Here is a 21,476-nt window from a genome sequence, read left to right as displayed (position 1 = left end):
ACTTCTCTTAGCTTATGCACTGAGGAAAGGCAACATATGCTCACGGCAAGAAGGCCTCATGTGCCAGCCAGTAAGAGAGTTTTCCCTGATCTCAATTTGGACTTTTGTCTGTCTAGACTGTGAGACTTTGAGAACATGTTTCAGCCCCTCAGTCTGTGGTATCCAGTTGTGCTCCCAGCAGTCTCGGACACATAATCTGTCACTTCAAAAAATTTTAAAATATTTTATTTTATTATTTTTTTATTTTAGAGAGGGAAAGAGAGGGGGAGAGAGAAAGAGAGACAGAGAGAGAATGGGCATGCCAGGGCTTCTAGTCCTTGTAAATGAACTCCAGACATGTGTGCCACCTTGTGCGTCTGATTTATGTGGGTCATGGGGAATTGAACTGAGGTACATTAGCTTTGCAGGCAAGTGCCTTAGCCACTAAGCAATCTCTCCAGCCCTCACTTCAATTTTGAAATATGTTGAGATCCAAGCTCTTAGAGCTAAAAAGGCTGATCACTACAGAAGCACAGTTGGGGACTGTTTAAGTTTTAGGTTAGAATGACATGGATTTCAGAACGTAAGGAGAACTTTGCTAATGACCATGGGTGCCAGTGATGCCTCTTCTATTTTATTTTATTTTATTTTATTTTATTTTATTTTATTTTATTTTATTTTATTTTATTTTATTTTATTTTTTAAATTTTTTATTGACAACTTCTATATTTAAGACAATAAACCATGGTAATTCCCTTCCCTCCCCCACTTTCTCTTTCACACCTCCACTCTCCATCATATCTCCACCTTCTCTCAATTAGTCTGTCTTTTATTTTGATGTCATTGTCTTTTCTCCTAGGGTTACCTCACTTAGTGTAATCCTTTCCAGATCCATCCATTTCCCTGCAAATTTCATTTTTCTTTACCATTGAATAGAACTCCATTGTGTAAATGTACCACATCTTTATTATTCATTCATCTGTGGAGGGACATCTAGGCTGGTTCCATTTCCTAGCTATTGTGAACAGAGCAGCAATAAACATAGTTGTGAAAGCATCTCTAAGGTAGTGAGAAGAGTCATTTGGATATATACCTAGGAGTGCTATAGCTGGATAATATGATAAATCTATTTTTAGATGTCTCAAGAACCTCCACACTGACTTCCACAATGGTTGTACCAGATTACATTCCCACCAACAGTGTAGAAGGATTCCCCTTTTACTGCATCCTCGCCAACATTTATTGTCATTTGTTCTCTTGATGGTAGCCATTCTGACAGGAGTGAGATGGAATCTCAAAGTAGTTTTAATTTGCACTTCCCTGATGGCTAAGGATGTAGAACACATTTTAGATGTTTATATTCTATCTGTATTTCTTCCTTTGAGAACTCTCTGTTTAGTTCCCTAGCCCATTTTTTAGTTAGATTGTTTGATTTCTTATTATTTTGTTTTTTGAGTCTTTTGTTTATTCTGTATATTAATCCTCTGTCTGATGTATAGCTGGGAAAGATACTCTCCCATTCTGTAAGTTGTCTGTTTGCTTTTTTCACAGTGTCCTTTGCGGTACAAAAGCTTGAGAATTTAGGGTCCTTTATGTATAGAACTATATCATCTGCAAATAATGATAATTTGATCTCTTCCTTTCCACTTCGTATCCCTTTTATGAGTGTCTCTTGCTTTATTGCTATAGATAAGACATCCAGTACTACAGTAAGTAAAAGGGGGACAGTGGACACCTTTGTCTTGTTCCTGAATTTAGTGTAAAAGCTTCAAGTTTTTCCCCATTTACTATTATGTTGGCTGTAGGCTTGTCATAAATAGCTTTTGTTATGTTCCTTCTATTCCTAGTTTCTGTAATACTTTTACCATGAAGGGATGTTGGATTTTGTCGAATTCCTTTTCTGCACCTATTAAGATGATCATGTGGTTTTTGTCCTTCATTCATTTTATATAATGTATTATATTTATTGCTTTGCATATGTTGAACCATCCCTGCATCTCTGGGATAAAGCCTACTTGGTCAGGTTGAATAATCTTTCTGATATATTCTTATATTCTGTGTGCAGTATTTTGTTGAGGCTTTTTGCATCTATGTTCATGAGGGAGATTGTTCTGTAATTTTTTGTTTTTGTTCTGTCTTTGGTTTTGGTATCAGGGTGATGCTGGCTTCATAGAAGGAGTTTGATAGAATTCCTTCCATTTCCATTTTATGAAAAAGTTTGAGAATCATTGGTGCTAGTTCTTCTATGAAGATCTCACCATATTCACTCTTTGTTTCATTGTGTTTTTTTTTTGGATATTTTTGTTTCTTTTGCATTAATCTCTGCTCTCATCTTTATTATTTATTCCTGTGTACTGATTTTTGGTTGGCCTTGTTCTTCTTTTTCCAAGGCCTTAAGGTGAAGCATTAAATTGTTTACTTGTGAACTCTCTAATTTCTTAATAATAGGCACTTAGAGCTATAAGTTTCCCTCTTAAGAATGCCTTCCTTGTGTCCTAAAGATTTGGTATGTTGTATTCTCACCAACATCTGATTCTATGATTTTATTAATTTCCGTTTTGATTTCTCCAATAGTGTACTGTTTAGTCTCCATGAATTCCTGTATGCTCTGTAGTTTTTCTTGCTGCCGATTAGTAGTTTAATCCCATTTTGGTCAGATAGAATACAAGGGATTATTTCAGTTTTCCTTTGTTTGTTAAGATTTGCCTGTGTCCTAACACATGGTCTATTTTGGATAATGTTCCATGTTCTGCTGAGAAAAAAGTGTATATTCTGCAGCATTTGGATGGAATGTTCTATAGATATCTGTTAGGTCCATTTGTTCCATGACATCATTTAATCCAGATGTCTCTCTGCTTAGTTTTTGCTGGGATTACCTGTCAATTGATGAGAGTGGGGTATTGAAGTCTCCTACTACAATTGTGTTTGGTATTATCATTGACCTTAAGTCTAATACTGTTTGTTTGATGAGATTGGGAGCACCCTTGTTAGGTACATGTACATTTAAGATTGTACTATATTCCTGCACTCCAACAGTATAAAGTGACCTTCTTTATCTTTCCTCACTAATGTTGGTTTGAACTCTAACCTGTCAGATATTAGGATAGCAATCCCTGTTTGTTTCCTAGGCCTGTTTGCTTGAAATACCATTTTCCATCCTTTCACCCTAAGACAGTGTCTATCTTTTATTGAGAGATGAGCTTCCTGGAGCCAACAAATAGCAGGATACTGTCTTTTAATCCAGTCTGCAAGCCTGTGTCTTTTGGTGGGGGCACTGAGGCCATTGATATTAAGAACTATTGTTGAAAGTTATGTATTTATTCTCACCATTCTTCTGTTTCTAATTATCTGACATGCTTTTAGATTTAGAAATCCAACTTTATGTACTTTCAGAATATGAGTTTAATGTGCCAAGTTTAGCTCTTGTATTCCAATCCAATCACAGAAGTAATCCTAGGTATTAGAGTTTGTCTACTATTCAAGTATTCTAGTGGGCTGAGTGGCACATTTTACTGGCAAATTCTAAAGTTCATCTGAGCAATATACACATTCAATATGAACCAGCGCGAACTACGTAAGTGTGGGGATGAAACAGACAGATAACCTTGTACAGCCCAAATCCCTAAGGGTGTGTGTTGCTCTACACCCTTAATCCTGTCAGCTGGGAGGTTAATTTCTATTCTGGAATGGGTTCCAGGTCAGCCTGGGTCTGAATCACCCCCAATAATGACAGAAGCAAAAGACAAAGGCCTTATGAATATGAAAACATCAAAGGCAAGAATTGTCCTCCCCCAAATATAGCTTAATTGAGAATGGTAAAGACAACCAAGAATATGTAACCCATAACCTGCCCTGACATGAGAAGAGAGAGTAGCTCTTCCAGTGTAGGCCTGTGTACCTGGTTTTTTGTCAGTTGGCCTCGTTACCTTTTGGTATGGCTTCAGATGCCACCAGTGCTGAGTGCACCTCAATACCTTTATGTTGTACTGTGATTCTGGTGTTCTGATCAGCTGTGCTCAGTGCCCTGCCACTGGGCGCTGAATGAATTCTCCAATGTCACAGTGCTGTTGTTTGGGTGATGGGAGAGTGCAGGAAGCCTAGAGCCGGTGTACTGGGACTGCTCAGCTAGTCCTGCCTATGTCCCCTTCAGCAGCCCCTCATCTTATTTCTATGCCCCCTTCAGCAGCCCCTCATCTTATTTCTATGCCCCCTTCAGCAGCCCCTCATCTTATTTCTATGCCCCCTTCAGCAGCCCCTCATCTTATTTCTATGTCCCCTTCAGCAGCCCCTCATCTTATTTCTATGCCCCCTTCAGCAGCCCCTCATCTTATTTCTATGCCCCCTTCAGCAGCCCCTCATCTTATTTCTATGTCCCCTTCAGCAGCCCCTCATCTTATTTCTATGTCCCCTTCAGCAGCCCCTCATCTTATTTCTATGTCCCCTTCAGCAGCCCCTCATCTTATTTCTATGCCCCCTTCAGCAGCCCCTCATCTTATTTCTATGTCCCCTTCAGCAGCCCCTCATCTTATTTCTATGTCCCCTTCAGCAGCCCCTCATCTTATTTCTGCTGTCTACTCTACAGATTTCTTGGCTTTGTAAGGCTGATGAGGTTGGAAAAATCCCTTTGGTCTCTGCTTCTGTAGCTGGGCGCCAGGCAGGCGCGTGGATATGCTTGGTTCCGCGCAGGTTGGGTCTGGGTCCACAAATCTCTTGGTGGGATTCTGGCCGGTTTCCTCCTTTCTGATAGATCTTAGTCTCTCCTGCTTCTCCACTGTGGCTGATAAAAACCTATACACCTTCACGTTTTAGATGAAGAGTGTGTTTTGCTGTGGTTTTGCTGAAATCCCTCCCTAGGCTGGATTGGTGTGACTCCTGTGCAGCAATCTTACCGGAGAGCCCTCCCAGCAGCACCTCTTCTTACCGGGGGTCATTCTCTGCTTGCAGGAATGTGAGACGGACCCGTGCTGTGAAGGAAGAACTTGTAAGCTTAAGTCATCTGCTGAATGTGCATATGGCGACTGTTGTAAAGACTGCCAGGTAAAAAAATCAACGCCTATTAGTAACAAAATTGGAAGAATAAAAATTGACACATTGAAATTTGTCTTCTGAGATCTTGAGGTGCCATTTTTATTATATGATCATAGGAAAAATATTTTATTTCACTTTTTTATTTTTTGAGAGGGAGGTAGAGGGAGAGAGAGAAAGGGAGAGAATGGGCATGTCAGGTCCTTTCAGCCACTGTGAATGAACTCCAGACATGTGTGCCCGTTTGTGGGCATGCATAGCATTGCATACTTGTGTCACTGTTGTTTCTACCTATACACGGGATCTGGAGCAGGAGTTCTTAGACTTTGCAGACAAGTTCCTTAACTGCTAAGCCATATCTCCAGCACAGAATAATATTAAAAAAATATAATATATTTTTGTTATGAGAGAGAGAGAGGGAGAGAGGGAGGGAGGGAGGGAGAGAGGGAGAGAGAATGGGCATGCCAGGGCCTCCAGCCATTGAAAACAAATTCCAAATGCATGTGCCACCTTGCACATCTGGCTTATGTGGGTACTGAGGAACTGAACCTGGGTACTTAGGCTTTGCATGTGCCTTAACTGCTAAGCCATCTCTGCAGCCCAGGAAAAAAATTTTAATTCCATTTATGTGCATTTTAAAGCCTTTTGTTTTTTAAAAATAGTTTAGATTATATTTACCTATTTATTTACTTATTGGCGGTACTAGGGGTTGAACCCTGGGCCTCATGCATGCTGTCCAAATCCTTTACCTCTGAGCCATATCCCTAGCTCAGCATTCTACTGAGTTTGTTTAGTTTGGTTTTGATAATGGGGATTAAACCTAGGACTTTGCATTTGCTAGGCAAGTACTGTGCCTCTGAGCTATATCCCTAGCTTCCTCCCTGATTTTTGAGGTGATGTATATTTGTTAGAGTTAATTCTATAAGGCCAAAGCATAGAATGTTCAAAATTAAATATTATTATATAATTCTTCTGGTGCCATTGTTGATAATTTGCTGGCAACTTAGTCACATTTTTCTGCACAAATGTGAGGGAGTGGCTGTGTGCTTATGTGTCAGTAGATAAACACAGATATGCACACCTTATTGCATGTTCTTTCCAATAGGATGCTATGCACTTTCCCCCAATCATACAGTTCTACAAGCTTACATCCTTTCATCTGGCTCCATTTCTTCATCTAGTTAATTAGTGGTGAACATTTAGACTGCTTCCAGTTGTTTAAAAGACAAATAAATCACTGGGCCAGAATATACATATAAAAAATATTTTATGTGTCTTCCACAAAGCCGCTAATCTGCTCTTCAGTCAACAGTGTCACAAGCTTTCCACATGTGTATACTGGTATCAGCAAGCAGCACAGTTCTGCTAAGTCCACTAGCTCCAAAGTACTCTCATATCTTTTACTTAATTTGTATTTCTTTTGGTTGCCAATGAGGTTGAATTTTCACACGTAATAGTTAAGAATCATCCACTATTGATCTTCATTCACTTTCTTATTGGGCTATTTAATATTATGTTGCTGTTAGAACCATTATACAGGTAATATGGCTTCAAATTTGACTGATTAGTGGAGATTGTCCTGAAATTCTTATATAATTTGAATTTTATTACCATAGTTTCTTCCAGAAGGTTCTTTGTGCCGAGGAAAAAATAATGAATGTGATCTTCCTGAGTACTGCAATGGCTCTTCTCAGTTCTGTCAGCCGGATGTTTTTATTCAGAATGGATACCCATGCCAGAACAACAAGGCCTACTGTTACAATGGCCTGTGCCAGTACTACGATGCTCAGTGCCAAGTCATCTTTGGTTCAAGTAAGACATGTATGATTGATGGCTTTGGTGTATATCTGGTTTGCATTTAAAAAAAATTATTAATTTCTTTTGACATTTTCATGGTTCAGATTTGTTTATTTATTTGAATTAATTTTATTTTATTTGTTTATTTATTTAAATTAATTAATTAATTTGAGAGAGAGAGAGAATGGGTGTGCTAGGGGTCTCCAGCCACTGCAAACAAACTCCAGACACATGTTCCATCTTGTGCATCTGGTTTACGTGGGTCCTGGGGAATTGAACCTGAGTCCTTTGGCTTTGCAGGCAAGCGCCTTACCACTAAGCTATCCCTCCAGTCATGGCATAGATTTTAAAAACTTATTTATTGTTTGCATGTGTGTGTCTATGCACAGGCAATTCAAGGTCTCTTGCTGTTGCAAACAAGTGTCCATCCAGCATTATATTTGTGTTGGGAAATTGAATCCTAGTTGGCAGGCTTTGAAAGCAAGTGCCTTTAACTGCTATCTACCTCCCCAGCTCCCATGGTTTGGATCTTTTAAGAAAAGAAATCAACCATTACTGATGAAGTTCTCATTTCCCCATCTTCTGTTGTCTTCCTTCTTCCCTAGTAGTAATCATGGCTAGGAATTTCATGGGTCCAATTCAGTTGATTTTTTTGTATGCCTCTCTCTTCCTCTTCACTTTGTATATGAAACAAGTATACGTTGTATCATTTCAGCTTTTCTCTTCTTTTGTTCATTTATTTATTTATTTTTTATTTGAGAGTGACAGAGAGAGAGAGAGAGAGAGAGAGAGAGAGAGAATGAATGGGGACGCCAGGGCCTCGAGCCACTGCAAACGAATGCCAGACATGTGTGCCTCCTTCTGCATCTGGCTAATGTGGGTCCTGGGGAATCGAATTTCAAACTGGGGTCCTTAGGCTTCACTGGCAAGGGCTTAACCACTAAGCCATCTCTCCAGCCCTTTTCTCTTCTTTTCTTTCCTTTCGTTTTGTTGTTTTGAGGATTGAGCTCAGAGCCTCACACATGTTAGGCAAATGTTCTGTTGTTCAACTATATCACCAGTTTTCATTTTTCTAGTTAATATTATGTTTCTGCATACCTGGGGCTTCTATTTGCGGTCACTTTTAAATATTCTTGTGATGCATCTATATTAACACATTTACATTATAATACAGTAGTATTCTGTTAGTTAAATGGACCTTTGCTTAGTTTTCTATTTTTATAGTTTTCATTTTCCTCAGAGATGTAACCACAGATTAAAAAGCTAAATTGGGCCAGGTGTGGTGGTGCACGCCTTTAATCCCAGCACTAGGGAGGCAGAAGTAGGAGGATCTTCATGAGTTTGAGGCCACCCTGAGACTACATAGTGAATTCTAGGTCAGCCTGGGCTAGAATGAGACCCTACCTCAAAAAACAAAACAAGGGCTGGAGAGATGGCTTAGCGGTTAAGCGCTTGCCTGTGAAGCCTACGGACCCCGGTTCGAGGCTCGGTTCCCCAGGTCCCACGTTAGCCAGATGCACAAGGGGGCGCACGCGTCTGGAGTTCGTTTGCAGAGGCTGGAAGCCCTGGCGCGCCCATTCTCTCTCTCTCCCTCTATCTGTCTTTCTCTCTGTGTCTGTCGCTCTCAAATAAATAAATAAAAAATTAAAAAAAAAAAAAAAAAAAAAAACAAAAAAAGCTAAGTTGTTATATGATACTTATTTTGAAAATTAAAGCCTATTTCTGTGGGTCCCTGCATCCTCAGGGCTGCAGTTCCCCAAAGGCAACTGTGGAAAGCAGAGTTTTGAGGGCCTGGGAAACAACTTCAGATAGTAGTTCTGTTTATACAATAGAGAAATGGGTTTATAAGCTGTTGAGAGTGGGAAGAGGGTCCTAAAGGGATTGGTGGGTTCAAATGTTGCTAGCCGATTCCTAGGGATGTTCATTCCAGCATGTAGGGAGAGTCAGGTGATCTACATGGTGGCAGGAAGAGGGTCACATGGGGTTGGGCTGTGTGAAGGCTGCTGGCTGATACCATATAAGGAGTTTCCTAGACAACTGGCTAAAGGTCACAGGGCTATGGACGAAGCCTAAGTCCAGGGTTGCCCAGCTTGGAGAGGGAGTGGCATCCTGTAGCCCAGGGAAGGGGGGATTCTTAGCTGTGCTTGGCAGCTGAGGCCCATTTCCTGAAGGCTCCAGCCTATTCCTGGCAGTGCCCGACATATTTCCACTCAGCAGAGGAGAAAAACTTTTACTTTTTTTATTTTAGTTTGTGTGTGTGTGTGCGTGTGTGTGTTACTTGCTGTAGGTATATGTTGCAGTTCTTTCTCACATTCTCAGTGCTGGGATAATACCCAACCAAAACCAGCTTATGGAAGGAAAGGGTTTCATTCAGTTTATAATCTCAAGCAGAAGTTTCCTTGTGACAGGAAGCATGACAGAGCAGAGGCTGGGCATCACGTATCCAGTGGAAACAGCCTCAGCTCTGGGCTGGAGCTGGGCTAGTAAATCTCAGCAGCTGCCCAGTGACACGCCTCCTCCAGCAAGGCTCCGCCTCCCAAATTTCCACTAGCTGAGGATTGAGAATGAGGCTTTATCACAAACCCATGAGTTTCTCATCCAAACTACCATAGTATGTATGCATTTACTTACTTATTTATTTTGAGGCAGTGTCTTGCTTATGTACCTTAGGTTGCCCTTGAATTCATGAGTTGCTGTCTCACCATACCCGATAGCTCTGTCTTTAGACAATATCTTGGCAAAGCTTCTTTTTGACATTAAAAAAAATATTTTTGGCATATATGTTTATACTACCTTTCAACCATATGTACCACATATTACCAACTCTCTTGGTTTTTGATTTTTACACAGAAAAATTTTCCTTTTTTTTTCATTTTCTTTTTCTTTACATCTCTCAATTCCCATTCATCCATATGCTCATATTCCACTCTCCTTCCTTCCAGTATAAGGGCTAAGAGCTGTTGTATGGGATCTTCTGTATCCTGGCCTGCTCACCTTACCTGGGTTGGTACAGTCATGGATGACTCATTCAGCTAGTAGTTAACGCCTGTCTTTGTCCATTAGTTCAGAAGCATGAGGAGCCCAGCCTGACTGGGTGCACAGCTTACATTCCAATTGAATGAAATCATTGTTGTGGCTTCTGGTGTAAGAATTTCTCCTTTTTACACTCAGACTTCTAGATTATCAGTGCATAACACATGGAAATAGGAAGCACATTTTTATATTGCCTTCACTCTCATTTCTACCCCCAGTACCTGTATACTGACTCCTCATTGTGGAAATAGCAGTATTAACATCATTTGTTGGATCTAAGTCAGGGCATATGTAGTCATTTGGAGGACCTTGCTTCAAGCCCTTTAGAGGATTGGCATCTAGCTGGTATATAACTGAATCTCCTGAAAGCATCTGTATCATTCTGACAAGCCATTCTAACACTGAGCTGAGCCTGGCTGTGTGCTTTCTGTAATCCCATCTTTTGGGGAGGCTGACACAGGAGGATTGGAAGCCTCAGTTATAGAGTAAGTTTTAGTAAACCCTTCAAATAAAGATTACAGCCATATATGTAGACATGCATCTTTAATCCCAGTACTTGGAGGTTGAGGTAGGAAAAGCCAGCCTGGGATACAGAGGGAGTTCCAAGTCAGCCTGAGCTATAGAGAAACCCTGCCTCAAAAGTAAATAGCTAGATAAATAAATAAATAAATAGATAAACAAATAAAATACAAAGAGGGATGGGGATATAGCTCAGTGGCAGAACACTTAACCTAGCATGATTGAGGCCCTAGGTTTAATACCCAAAGCCAAGGAAGAGTCCCTTCAGTGATAGAAAGGGAACAGTGCAGTCACTCTGCCAACAGGAGGCTAGTTGATCATCCAGGAAAGAGTGCCATATTAGAGACTTAGTCTTGGTCTCTGCTGCTGGCAGACTAGGGACTCTGCCATGCCTTAGCCTGTTCAGTTGTTTGTGAGCCTATGAATACCTTCACGGCCTGGCCCCAAAGGTGCTTTGTTTATGAGCCCTTTGGGATGTTGCCTGCAGCTCACAGAATGGGCCATCATTGCTTCTTGATTGTTGAAGCCATTGACCCTACCCATCAGTTGGTATGTGTGCTCATCTCTCCTTTTCCAAGCAAAGTGGACAGCTGGCTACACTGCAGAGATGAAACTAAAAGGGTCTGTGTACTTTGGGTGGTGCCGGAATATTGCTCACAGCCATCTGTAAAATACCTCATTCTTTTGTATCACCACTTGGTAGAGAATTCTCCATGAGATAATAGGTGCTGGCTAGGCGAGAGGATATTTTGGGTCAAGAACGGGACTGGACCACGTCTTTGTGACTGACTTAATTGAAAGGAATGCCTGGACCTAGTCACATAGAAGCATTCCACTTCTAAAGTTGTATGTGCTGAATGTATTGGCTTGGTGGGTCAGAAACACTCAGTTTATAATGAGCAGCATGGACTGAATATTAATTGTTGGCTCACTGCTAAGTGATCAGTCTCCACTTAAGGCCCAGAGCTCTTTCTGAAGAAGAGAGTAGTTATTCATAGAGCTTTGCTCCAAATTATAATGACCTGGGCTGAGACTCCCTGTAGAATTGTTGAAGGCTCTCAGTATTCTTTCTGCTGCAGCAGCTTTAATACTGTTTGTACTGAGTCAAGTGGCCTAGGTGACACTGTGTGGACCCATTGCAGAGCCTTCTCCTAGTTTAGGTCCTTCTTAAAGTTATCAGTTTCTTATTTAGGTATTAGTTAGGTAACTATTATGTGGTTCAGAGTGACATATGAGGATCATGGTCATGTGCTGCTTACTGAAGGCTGCATTCTGAGAAATGTGTTGTTAGGTGAGTGCGTCATTGTATGTAGCGTGCACTTAAACCACAACTGCTATGACATCACTGGTCGTATAATCTTGTGAGACAATTATTATGTATATGACCTGTTGTTAACTGAGATATGTTGTGTGATATAATCTTAAGGGATCATCACTGTGCATGTAGGCTGTTGTTCCTGAGATATCATTATGTGCTACATGTTGCTCTGTTGTCTTCCACATCCACTGAGAGTCACGAGGCCTCATCACCCTTGCCTCCAGGCAGCTGGTGTGGCCTGTAGTGGAGTAGACTAGCACAAGCTCATCTTTTACTTCAGGAGGAAGGCAGAGCTTGACATATCCCACACCCTAGAAATGTCACTGAGAAAGAAGACCTCTGAACTTCTGTTGTATTTCTTTTGTACTTTGTCAAAGATGTCTTGCCAATGCTTAGAGTTCAGTGAGCATGTTTTCAGTTTAATGGGCTGGCATAAAATTTTTTGGAAGGGAAAATCAGTCAAGAGGCCTTAAGGTAATTACATTGGGCTGAAGAGTTGAAGTAAGGCAGTGGCATATCTCATATATTCTTCTCACCAGCCACATAGACAAGTGTGAGGAAAAAGGGATTTTTCCAGATCATAGCTGCAGACCATATAGCAGGGGACATATAAATTTGCTCAAGCAATGGACCATGTCTGGTACAGCAGCTGCAGTTGCAGTCAGTACTTGGTTCAGCTTATGTAATACACTTTATTCTCCAAGAACCATCTGTCTTCTGCAAATATTAGGCAAGTCAAATGGAAATGTGATGAGAGACACTGCCCATGTGTCTTCCAAGTCCTCCATGGTGACAGTAATCTGCAGTCTCCCCAAGAATGTGGTTCTCCTTTTGGTCTACTGGTTTGCAAGGGAGGGGCATTGTAGTATTTTCTACCCAGACTTTCCCACCATAACTCCTCTCATTTTACTGATCAGGGATCGTGGGATTGGGGAAGGGATGTGTCTGCTGCTTCTGTTGTCTGTCTATTCCAGTTATGCTTTCTAGAACTATAAAGAAAAAAAAAAAAAAGAAACATGATGGGTGCAATGACATACTGGGCCTACTATGAGATGGACCTGAGCTAAAACTCCATTGATCATCTGATCTCAAATCCCACTCTAATTGATTACTTTTTGGGTCTGCTAGAATCCATGTCTGTTCAGATACAGTGCCAGAAAGTCTGATTATTTCTTTTTATCTAAGACACAGCATTTATTTTTATTTATTTACTAGCAAGAGAAAGATAGAGGCAGACAGAGAGAGAATAGGCATTCCAGGGCCTCCAGCCTCTGCAAACAAACTCCAGACACATACATCACCTTGTACATCTGGCTTTATGGGTACCGGGGGATCAAAATTGAGTCCTTTGGCATTGCCAGGAAGTACTTTAACTGCTAAGCCATCTCTCCAGCCCAAGACATAGCATTACATAGAATTACAGGTGTGTACCACTGTTCTCAGCTCTGTTTGTTTTTCATTTCTTTAACAATATACAAGAATCTAGGTAATTTATAAAGAATGGACATTTCTTGGCTTTCCATTCTGGAGGCTGAAAGGTTTAAGATCAAGGTGTTAGCATGTGGTAAGGCCTGTTTACTCTATCATCATGTAGTGGAGGGCAGAAGAGCATGAGGTAAATGCACCAAACTCACCATTTATAATCTCTTCAATCCCTTCATGTGGACAAAACTCTCATGGCCTAGTCAGCTCTTAAAGATATCACCCTTTAATGCTTTACAGTGACAATTAAGTTTCAGTATAAGGAAGGGATAAACATTCAGACTATTGGAAGTTACTATACAAGATATCATAGGCTGGTTGGCTTTTTGTAACAGACAGTTATTTCACATTTCAGGAGGTTGGGAAGTGCTGAGGAAGGTGTCTGCTGGTTTGGTTCCAGGGGAAAGCTCTCCTGCTGGCTTACAGATGGTCACCTACCTGTGTTTTCACATGGTACTGGAAAAAAGAGATCTGTCTCTCCTTACAGTAAGACCACTAATCTTATAATGAGGGACTTGTTTTCTTGTCAACACTTAACTTTATCTCCCCAAAGGCTCATCCATTGGTCCTAGAGCATCAGCATGTAAATTTTGGACTACACAGCCCTCCTCCATACATAATACTTTGTTATCCTGGCATCCATTCTTAGAAGAGTTCTGGGTGTTTCCTGAAGAGACTGGCCTTCCCCTAGTTCCTGCCTCTCTCCTTCTGTAAGCCAGCTCATTGGGCTTCACTCTTTTGCTTTCTCCTTGCTACATTTCCTTCTGTTCCATGTTTCAGTTCACCAAGCAGAGGATTAGCAGAGCCCTGCTTGTCCCCTACCAGCACTGTCAAATACAGAAGCTGTGCTTTGAGGGCCCCTGTCAATAACTTCAACAAGTTCCATTATCTTTCACATAAGATTCATTCCTGCACATGTCCTGTGCATGTCCCTGTATAAAACTAGGAAACTCAGGCAACCTTGGTAGAGGGGCATGAATGTCCTCGCAGGACGTATTTTGGCTCCACTTCAGGGCTTTGCTTGGACCTGGGTCTAGCTGTAGGTCTAGAAGCAGCAGTGTCTTTCATGGCAGCCAGCTGCCTCACTGGGTTCCTTGGTTTCCTCAAGCAGATCATTGTTAATACCTTCTCAGGCATAGTGACATCTTCTATAAGAAGTAAAGGGCCATTCCATTGGCAAAATGAGTTTTGAATTTCAGATGAATAGTTTTGTTCCCTAAATAATGGAGAACCTTAGATTTTAAGTGTGGAAATGCCATGGCTTGATTGCTTTTGGAGTTTCGTTGGCAGAAGACTTGGGGAGCAGAGAAGGGATTTCAGGTAGTAGTTTTGCTGTTGTGGGTCTGGGAGGAGATGTGGAGAGTTGACATGGAGGCATAGGGTTTTTAGAAAGCTTCATTTTGATTACCCATAGTCCTAGTGTGTTCCCATGGAGACTGCCTTGTGCTGCATTTGTGTTTCTGCATTGGCTACAAGTGGTGGGGATGGTCCCACAGGATTGTTTTTCAGTATACCTAGCTTGTGCTGTTTGATAATTGGAACCAAAACCTTCCTGGAATGTTGTTTTCCCATCACCTTCCCCTTTTGTCTTGAGTCACCAGGAAAGCAATCACATTTCAATTTAATGGAATGAGGGTGCCATAGGTTGGATGGAGTTTATCTTTAAGAAAAGAGAGCAGCCGGGCGTGGTGGCGCATGCCTTTAATCCCAGCACTCGGGAGGCAGAGGTAGGAGGATTGCCATGAGTTCAAGGCCACCCTGAAATGACAGAGTTAATTCCAGGTCAGCCTGGACCAGAGTGAGACCCTACCTCCAAAAACCAAAAAAAAAAAAGAAAGAAAGAAAGAAAAGAGAACAGTTAGAATAGAGGTATAGCAGTTACCTTCTCATTGCTAGGACAAAATATCTGACCAAAAACAGTTTATGGAAGGAAAGGAGTTTATTATTATTATTATTATTATTATTATTATTATTATTATTTTGGCTTATTGTCACAAGGGGAAGTTTTACCATGGTGGGGAAATCATGACAGAGCAGAGACTTGAGCATCTAGCCACATCAGCTGGAAGGCAGTAGCAAGAGTGAGCCAGTTTTGGCAAGGGAAAGCTGGGCCATAAAAACCTCAAGGTTTGACCCCCGCGACACACCTCCTCCAGCAAGAAAAGCTCTACTTGCCAAAGACTCCACCAGCTAGGGGTTAAGTATGAGGCATAATCACAAGCACATGAGGCCATGGGGGACTTTGCATATTCAAGCCACCACAGGGGAGATTTCTGCTTTCTTTCAGAGAGTTACTGGTAAACTATGTCCATTACCTATCAAGGTGTTTGTCACTTAGTTGGTAGTTAATATATATACTTAATGAGTGGATAGAAGAGTGAAGAAAGGAGAGAGAAAGGAAATGTGGAAGGAAGATAGGAAGGTAGGTTGATTGCATCCTTACTTTGTTTATTCTGTTTTTATTTCTAGTTTTGATTCTGTTATTCAGTTAAGCATATGGGTTATGGATATGGTGACTCTGTGAAGCTAGAATTGTTGATTTTGGTGAGATTTCCACTGTCTTTAGTTTCTTTTTTTGTTGTTGTTCATTTTTATTTATTTCTTTGAGAGTGACAGACAGAGAAAGAGGCAGAGAGAGAAAGAGAGAGAGGGAGAAAGAATGGGTGTGCCTCGGCCTCCAGCCACTGCAAACGAACTCCAGATGCGTGCGCCCCCTTGCGCATCTGGCTAACGTGGGTCCTGGGGAATCAAGCCTCGAACCGGGGTCCTTAGGCTTCACAGGCAAGCACTTAACCACTAAGCCATCTCTCCAGCCCTTTAGTTTCTTTTAAATGCCCCTTCTGGGGTCAGATAGCAACTGAAGGGAGAAAACTACCAAAGACAAATGGGACTTAAGGCCATGTGTGGTGGTGCATGCCTATAATCCCAGCATTGGAGAGGCTGAGACAGGAGGATCATGATTTTGTAGCCAGCATGGGCTACATAGCAAGAATTTATTTAATAAAAACCCAGAAAATAAAAAAAGAGAAAGTAAAAGGAATGACTAGGACATATGTCAGTCAGGTTGGGGAACAGAGTGAAGAGATCTATAAGCAGAGAGCACAGCTTCTCTATACCCTTAACCAAAAAGTGGTCCTCCTCTTTTGGGGAAGGTGGTCCTCTTCAACCAAACACCAGCTTCTGAAAGGACACACAGGAAGTGGTGGGGGAGGAAGGATACATCCACCTAACCAGCCAGATCAGCCCTAGGGGTCCACAGGAAGACAGGGTCACAGCTAGATCACCCTCACATCTGTGGATACAGTAAGAAGACAAAGCAGCTGCGGTACTTTCGTCAGCCCCCAGCAGGAGAGCGGTGCCAGGGACTGTGTGTGACGGCAGGGCAATGAGTGAACTGCAGTGGCTTAGTGCTCTGTGCTCTCATTCCCTGTGTGTAGCTGTGACCAAGCAAACTAGTTCCCAGGGACACATGCTGGTGATCTGCTTCCCTCACTATGCCTTACTTCCTGCTTACCCCACCTCCCAATAATTCTGTCACATTATGAATCAATGATCTAATACACCCATTAGGTCAGAACCCTCATAATCTAATCATCTCTGGGCAGATTCCCACATATACTGAGTGGCAGGCTTTCCTAATCTTTGTTCTCAGTACAACTAAGGTGGCAAGCAGAATTTACCATCATACTGTACATAGAGTGTCTTCATGATTAGCCATTTAGTAACATTTGTTAGAGGACCTGAGTACCCGAGTTTAAGCTTGATGTACAATATAAGCTTTAAATTTATATTTCCTAGTTATGCATGAAATGTAGATAAGTGTTCCATGTGTAAGGTCTGAAACTTCATAACCTTTTCTCTTAATGTTTAATGTTATAGAAGCCAAGGCTGCTCCGAGAGATTGTTTCATTGATGTGAATTCTAAAGGTGACAGATTCGGCAACTGTGGTTTCTCTGGCAGTGAATATAAGAAGTGTGCTACCGGGTAAGTGAAGGTGAGGGTGCAGAGGACAAAGTTACAAGGCCAGCCATGTCTTGTATCTTTGTAGCTGATCCTGTGACTGCTGCCTTTCTCCTCCTTCAAATCCCTGACTGATCACACTTACACTGTAATACCCTTTGAATCTGTGGTGATAATAAGACTCCTGAATCAATTCCCTTTTTTTTTAAAGGAATAGCTTTTTATTAATTGACATGTAAATAGAAGTTGACTACAGATGTTAGAACATTTTTTAAAATTATTTATTTATTTATTTGAGAGCGACAGACACAGAGAGAAAGACAGAGGGAGAGAGAGAGAATGGGCGCACCAGGGCTTCCAGCCTCTGCAAACGAACTCCAGACGCGTGCGCCCCTTGTGCATCTGGCTAACGTGGGACCTGCGGAACCGAGCCTCGAACCGGGGTCCTTAGGCTTCACAGGCAAGCGCTTAACCGCTAAGCCATCTCTCCAGCCCTCAATTCCCTTTTTATCATCTTTTTAGTAAAAGATTATATTCCTAAATCCAAAATAAAGGATACCTTCAGAATTAACTTGGACTTTCATGAATTTTCTTCAAGAATTAGATTTTTTTTAAGGTATTTTATTTATTTATTTATCTGAGAGAGAGGAGGGAGGGAGGTAGAAAGAGTGTAAGAGACAGAGAGAGAATGGAGCACCAGGACCTCCAGCCACTGCAAATGAATTCCAGATGCATGTGCCACCTTTGTGCATCTGACTTATGTGGATACTTGGGAATCGAACCTGGGTCCTTAGGTTTTGCAGGCAACTAAGCCATCTCCCCATCCCCCTTACAATGTTCTTATAGTTAGCATTGCTTATTATAACAAGCTAATATAAACATTTTGGGCTGGAGAGATGGTTTAGCAGTTAAGGCACTGGCCTGCAAAGCCAAAAGACCTCAGTTCAATTCCCCAGGACACATGTAAGCCAGGTGCCCAAGGGAGTGCATGTGTCTGGAGTTTGTTTGCAGTGGCTGGCATGCCCAGTCTGTCTCTCTCTCTCTTTCTACCTCTTGCTTTATATCAAATAAGTAAATAAATAAATACAAATATTTTAAAAATTTAAGTGAGACCAAATAACTTCACTAGTTTCAGTGTATTTCTGTTTTTGTGCTGGGCACATGCTCACAGTTTCATGCAGTGGAATAACTGTGTAACATTTGTCAGTGGCTGTCTTGCCCTGTTGCCCCTCCTGAGATACCAGTTAAGCTAAGCAGCTTTCAGGACTGCTGGCTCAGAGGACAGCAATGGTGACTGTTGTGTCACAGGCCCAGACACTCTTTTTTTGGTTTTTCAAGGTAGGGTCTCACTCTAGCTCAGGTCACTCTAGCTCAGGCTGACCTGGAATTCACTATGGAGTCTCAGGGTGGCCTTGAACTCACAGTAATCCTCCTACCTCTGCCTTCTAAGTGCTGGGATTAAAGGTGTGCGTCACCATGCCTGGCCGTTTCCTCTTTCTTGAAGACCTGGCTTCCTGAACCATATGTGGAATGTCCTTCTTGGTCAACTGTCTTTCTCTCCTTTCCCACATGTGGTTTTATTTCTGTACCTTTGTAACCACTTTTGGATCTAGCCATACTTGGCCACACGTTGCCCTCTGCATTCCACAAGGCCTTGCTCATTTCATTACTTCTTTGGTTAATTTTGATCATTGTCCAAACCTCAGTTCCAATGTGACCTCCCAAAGAAAGACTTCCTCACATTCTCGACATGGCCAGGACTCTGTACAGGGCTGCTTATGCCATGCTCCTCTTTCTCATGAAATTGATACGTATTGTCTTTGTTACTGTGCAGTTCATCATATTTGATAATTTACAGCTTGACTTGTCCTTTGGCTCATGATTATTGAAAGTATCTTGCTTAATCTCAAAATAGTTGTTAGATTCTGGATGTCTGATTTTGCCTTCTAGTTTAATCCCGTTAAGAGCATGCTCTGCATGACTTCAAGTTTTTGAGACTGGCTGTTCTGTGCAGTGTTGTGCAGAGGTGGTTAATTTGGGAGAATGCTTTGTGTAGAACTGAAAGACAAAGACAAAGGATACTCCTCAGTTGTGTGTGCCACTCTATGCTGTGTCTTCTGTGCCTGTGTGATCATTTCTAAGACATGCAGAAGATGCTCTAATGGTGGCTATGAATTGTTTTCTTTTAAGCCTTGTAATTTCCTTTTTTTCCTTTGAGGAAGGGTCTTGCTCTAGTCCAGGCTGACTTGCAATTCACTATGTAGTCCCAGGCTGGCCTTGAACTCACAGCTATCCTCCTATCCTCCTACCTCAGCCTCCTGGGTGCTGGGGTTAAAGGCATGTGCCACCATGCCTGATTCTAAATTTTTTTGCTGTATGTTTTGAATTTGCCATCAGCTAATACACATTCTAACATGATTTTTGTCTTCTTGATGAGTGGCTTATTTTCTCCTGCCAAATCTCCTTCATTATGTCTGGAATATTTTCTGTGATATTCTTCATTGTGTCTGGAAAATTCTGTTATTATATTGTCACACTGTCCCTTCTTGTTTACCTGCCCATCTACTTTATTCCTTACTGGCCTGTAAAGTCCAAAGCACATTTAATCTGTTAGCATAACACTTGGAACAGAGTGTCTTAAGTGTTTCTTGAATTAATAAATGAAGGGCCAGGTGGTATGAGAGAAGGGTAGATGGGTAATGGGTAGAGAATTAGCAATTAACATAAGTGATGGAGTAAACAAAAATAGGACTTCACGAGTGGGTTAATGCAGACTTGAAGGCAGCTAGACAGATGTATTTTTTTCTTGAGGCATGGTCTTGCTTTGCAGCCGGGAAGCTCAGGCTTGTCCAGACTCTGGATCCTTCTGTCCAAGGTTCCTGAGTGCTGAGATTACAAGCATGTGCTGCAGTGCCACTCATATCCTTGTTTTCAGCCCTGTTTTGTTTCATCGTCTCACAATTTTCTTGTTGAAAACACAGAAACTATATGTGTCCAACATAAAAATTCCTGGGGAGCTCTTTTGAGACCTCTCACAGTACCCTCATGATGGAGAATACACATTTTAAGTCAGACTTCATGGGTACTTCTTAGATTTGAATCCTGATTCAACCACTTAACAGATCTGAGAGTCTGGGCAAAAATCTTTATCTACATGTGTAACTATTTTCCTCTATGAAGTGGAGATAGGTACTGCTTAAAGACTGCATGAGCTGATGGGCGTTAGTGGTGAACACTGCTGCTGTTTGAGCACAGTGTTCTCACCAGCTCATGTTCTTACTGTCATCCTTCTAACAGAATGTGCACAAGAATTAGAAATGTCTGAAGGAAGTAATGATGCATGGTCTTTAATGTTTTCCTTCTCATGTATATACATATTCCCAAGCATGAGACCGGTGGTTATTTTCCCCATGTTCTTTTTCCCAGTAAAGGGCTGACTGTCTTCTCTTTCAGTACACAGACAATATTCTTGTAAGATTTTAGTTATTTATAATGTAATCAGTTCTTCTCTATTACTTCCTGTTTAATCCCATTTATAAAAACATACAATATTTGTCAGCCACTTAAGTAATTAGACCCATTAGAGCCCTAGGTAGACAGTGAAGTAGAGGGGTCAGGGTGGGAAAAGACACTTGGCACCACCTGATACCCTATGTGATAAGTTGCATTCTATCATACACTCATCTCCTCTGTGCTGTATTTAAGGAGAGTTACTTTGACCTCTGTTGCTCTCATACAGTTTCAGTATCTCCTTCAGCCAAATAATAGCAAATACGGTCTACATGTAAGCCTTGGCACTTCTGCTTGTATACTGGACACATTCAATGTTTGCATCATTCCTCTCCTTTATAGGAATGCCTTGTGTGGAAAGCTTCAGTGTGAGAATGTACAGGAGATGCCCGTGTTTGGAATAGTACCTGCTATTATTCAGACACCCAGTCGAGGCACCAAATGCTGGGGTGTAGATTTCCAGCTGGGGTCCGATGTTCCAGATCCAGGGATGGTGAATGAAGGTACAAAATGTGATGATGGAAAGGTAACCTAAACATTTCCTGTTTACAAGGGGAAAAATAATTGTGTGCAAAGTATGTGGCTATCTTCTGGATGTGAAAGGAAATCTTTATTAATTCTACAAATTCTAGGAAGTCCAAAGTGACTAGGAAGAAAATTGAGATCTGTAACTGTGCCACCTGTCCTTCCTCACTGGGAATCTGACACACTCTACATGTTTCTTTTACCTGTGAATGGACCATGATTGATTAGCCAGAATGTTGCTTATTGGGAGACGTGGGTAACTTCCATGAGCCAGGAGATGGGTGCACAGGTGACTTCCATGAGCCAGGGGATGGGTGCTCAGGTGAC

General features: G+C 41.5%; 1 protein-coding gene across 1 annotated transcript in view; it reads left to right on the top strand.

Moving 5' to 3' along the window:
* Adam9 (ADAM metallopeptidase domain 9) overlaps positions 1 to 21,476 on the top strand; it is a 99,516-nt gene that overhangs the window by 48,042 nt on the left and 29,998 nt on the right. The window contains exons 13-16 of the mRNA XM_045131546.1: positions 4,924 to 5,016; positions 6,621 to 6,816; positions 17,033 to 17,138; positions 20,967 to 21,150. Of these exons, the coding sequence (XP_044987481.1) occupies positions 4,924 to 5,016; positions 6,621 to 6,816; positions 17,033 to 17,138; positions 20,967 to 21,150 (579 nt within the window). The remainder of the gene's footprint in view (positions 1 to 4,923; positions 5,017 to 6,620; positions 6,817 to 17,032; positions 17,139 to 20,966; positions 21,151 to 21,476) is intronic.

Source organism: Jaculus jaculus, chromosome 12 (assembly GCF_020740685.1).
Source record: "Jaculus jaculus isolate mJacJac1 chromosome 12, mJacJac1.mat.Y.cur, whole genome shotgun sequence".
NCBI lineage: Eukaryota > Metazoa > Chordata > Mammalia > Rodentia > Dipodidae > Jaculus > Jaculus jaculus.
The sequence above is the reverse complement of the archived record's forward strand: the minus strand, read 5'-3'. Positions and strand labels throughout refer to the sequence as shown.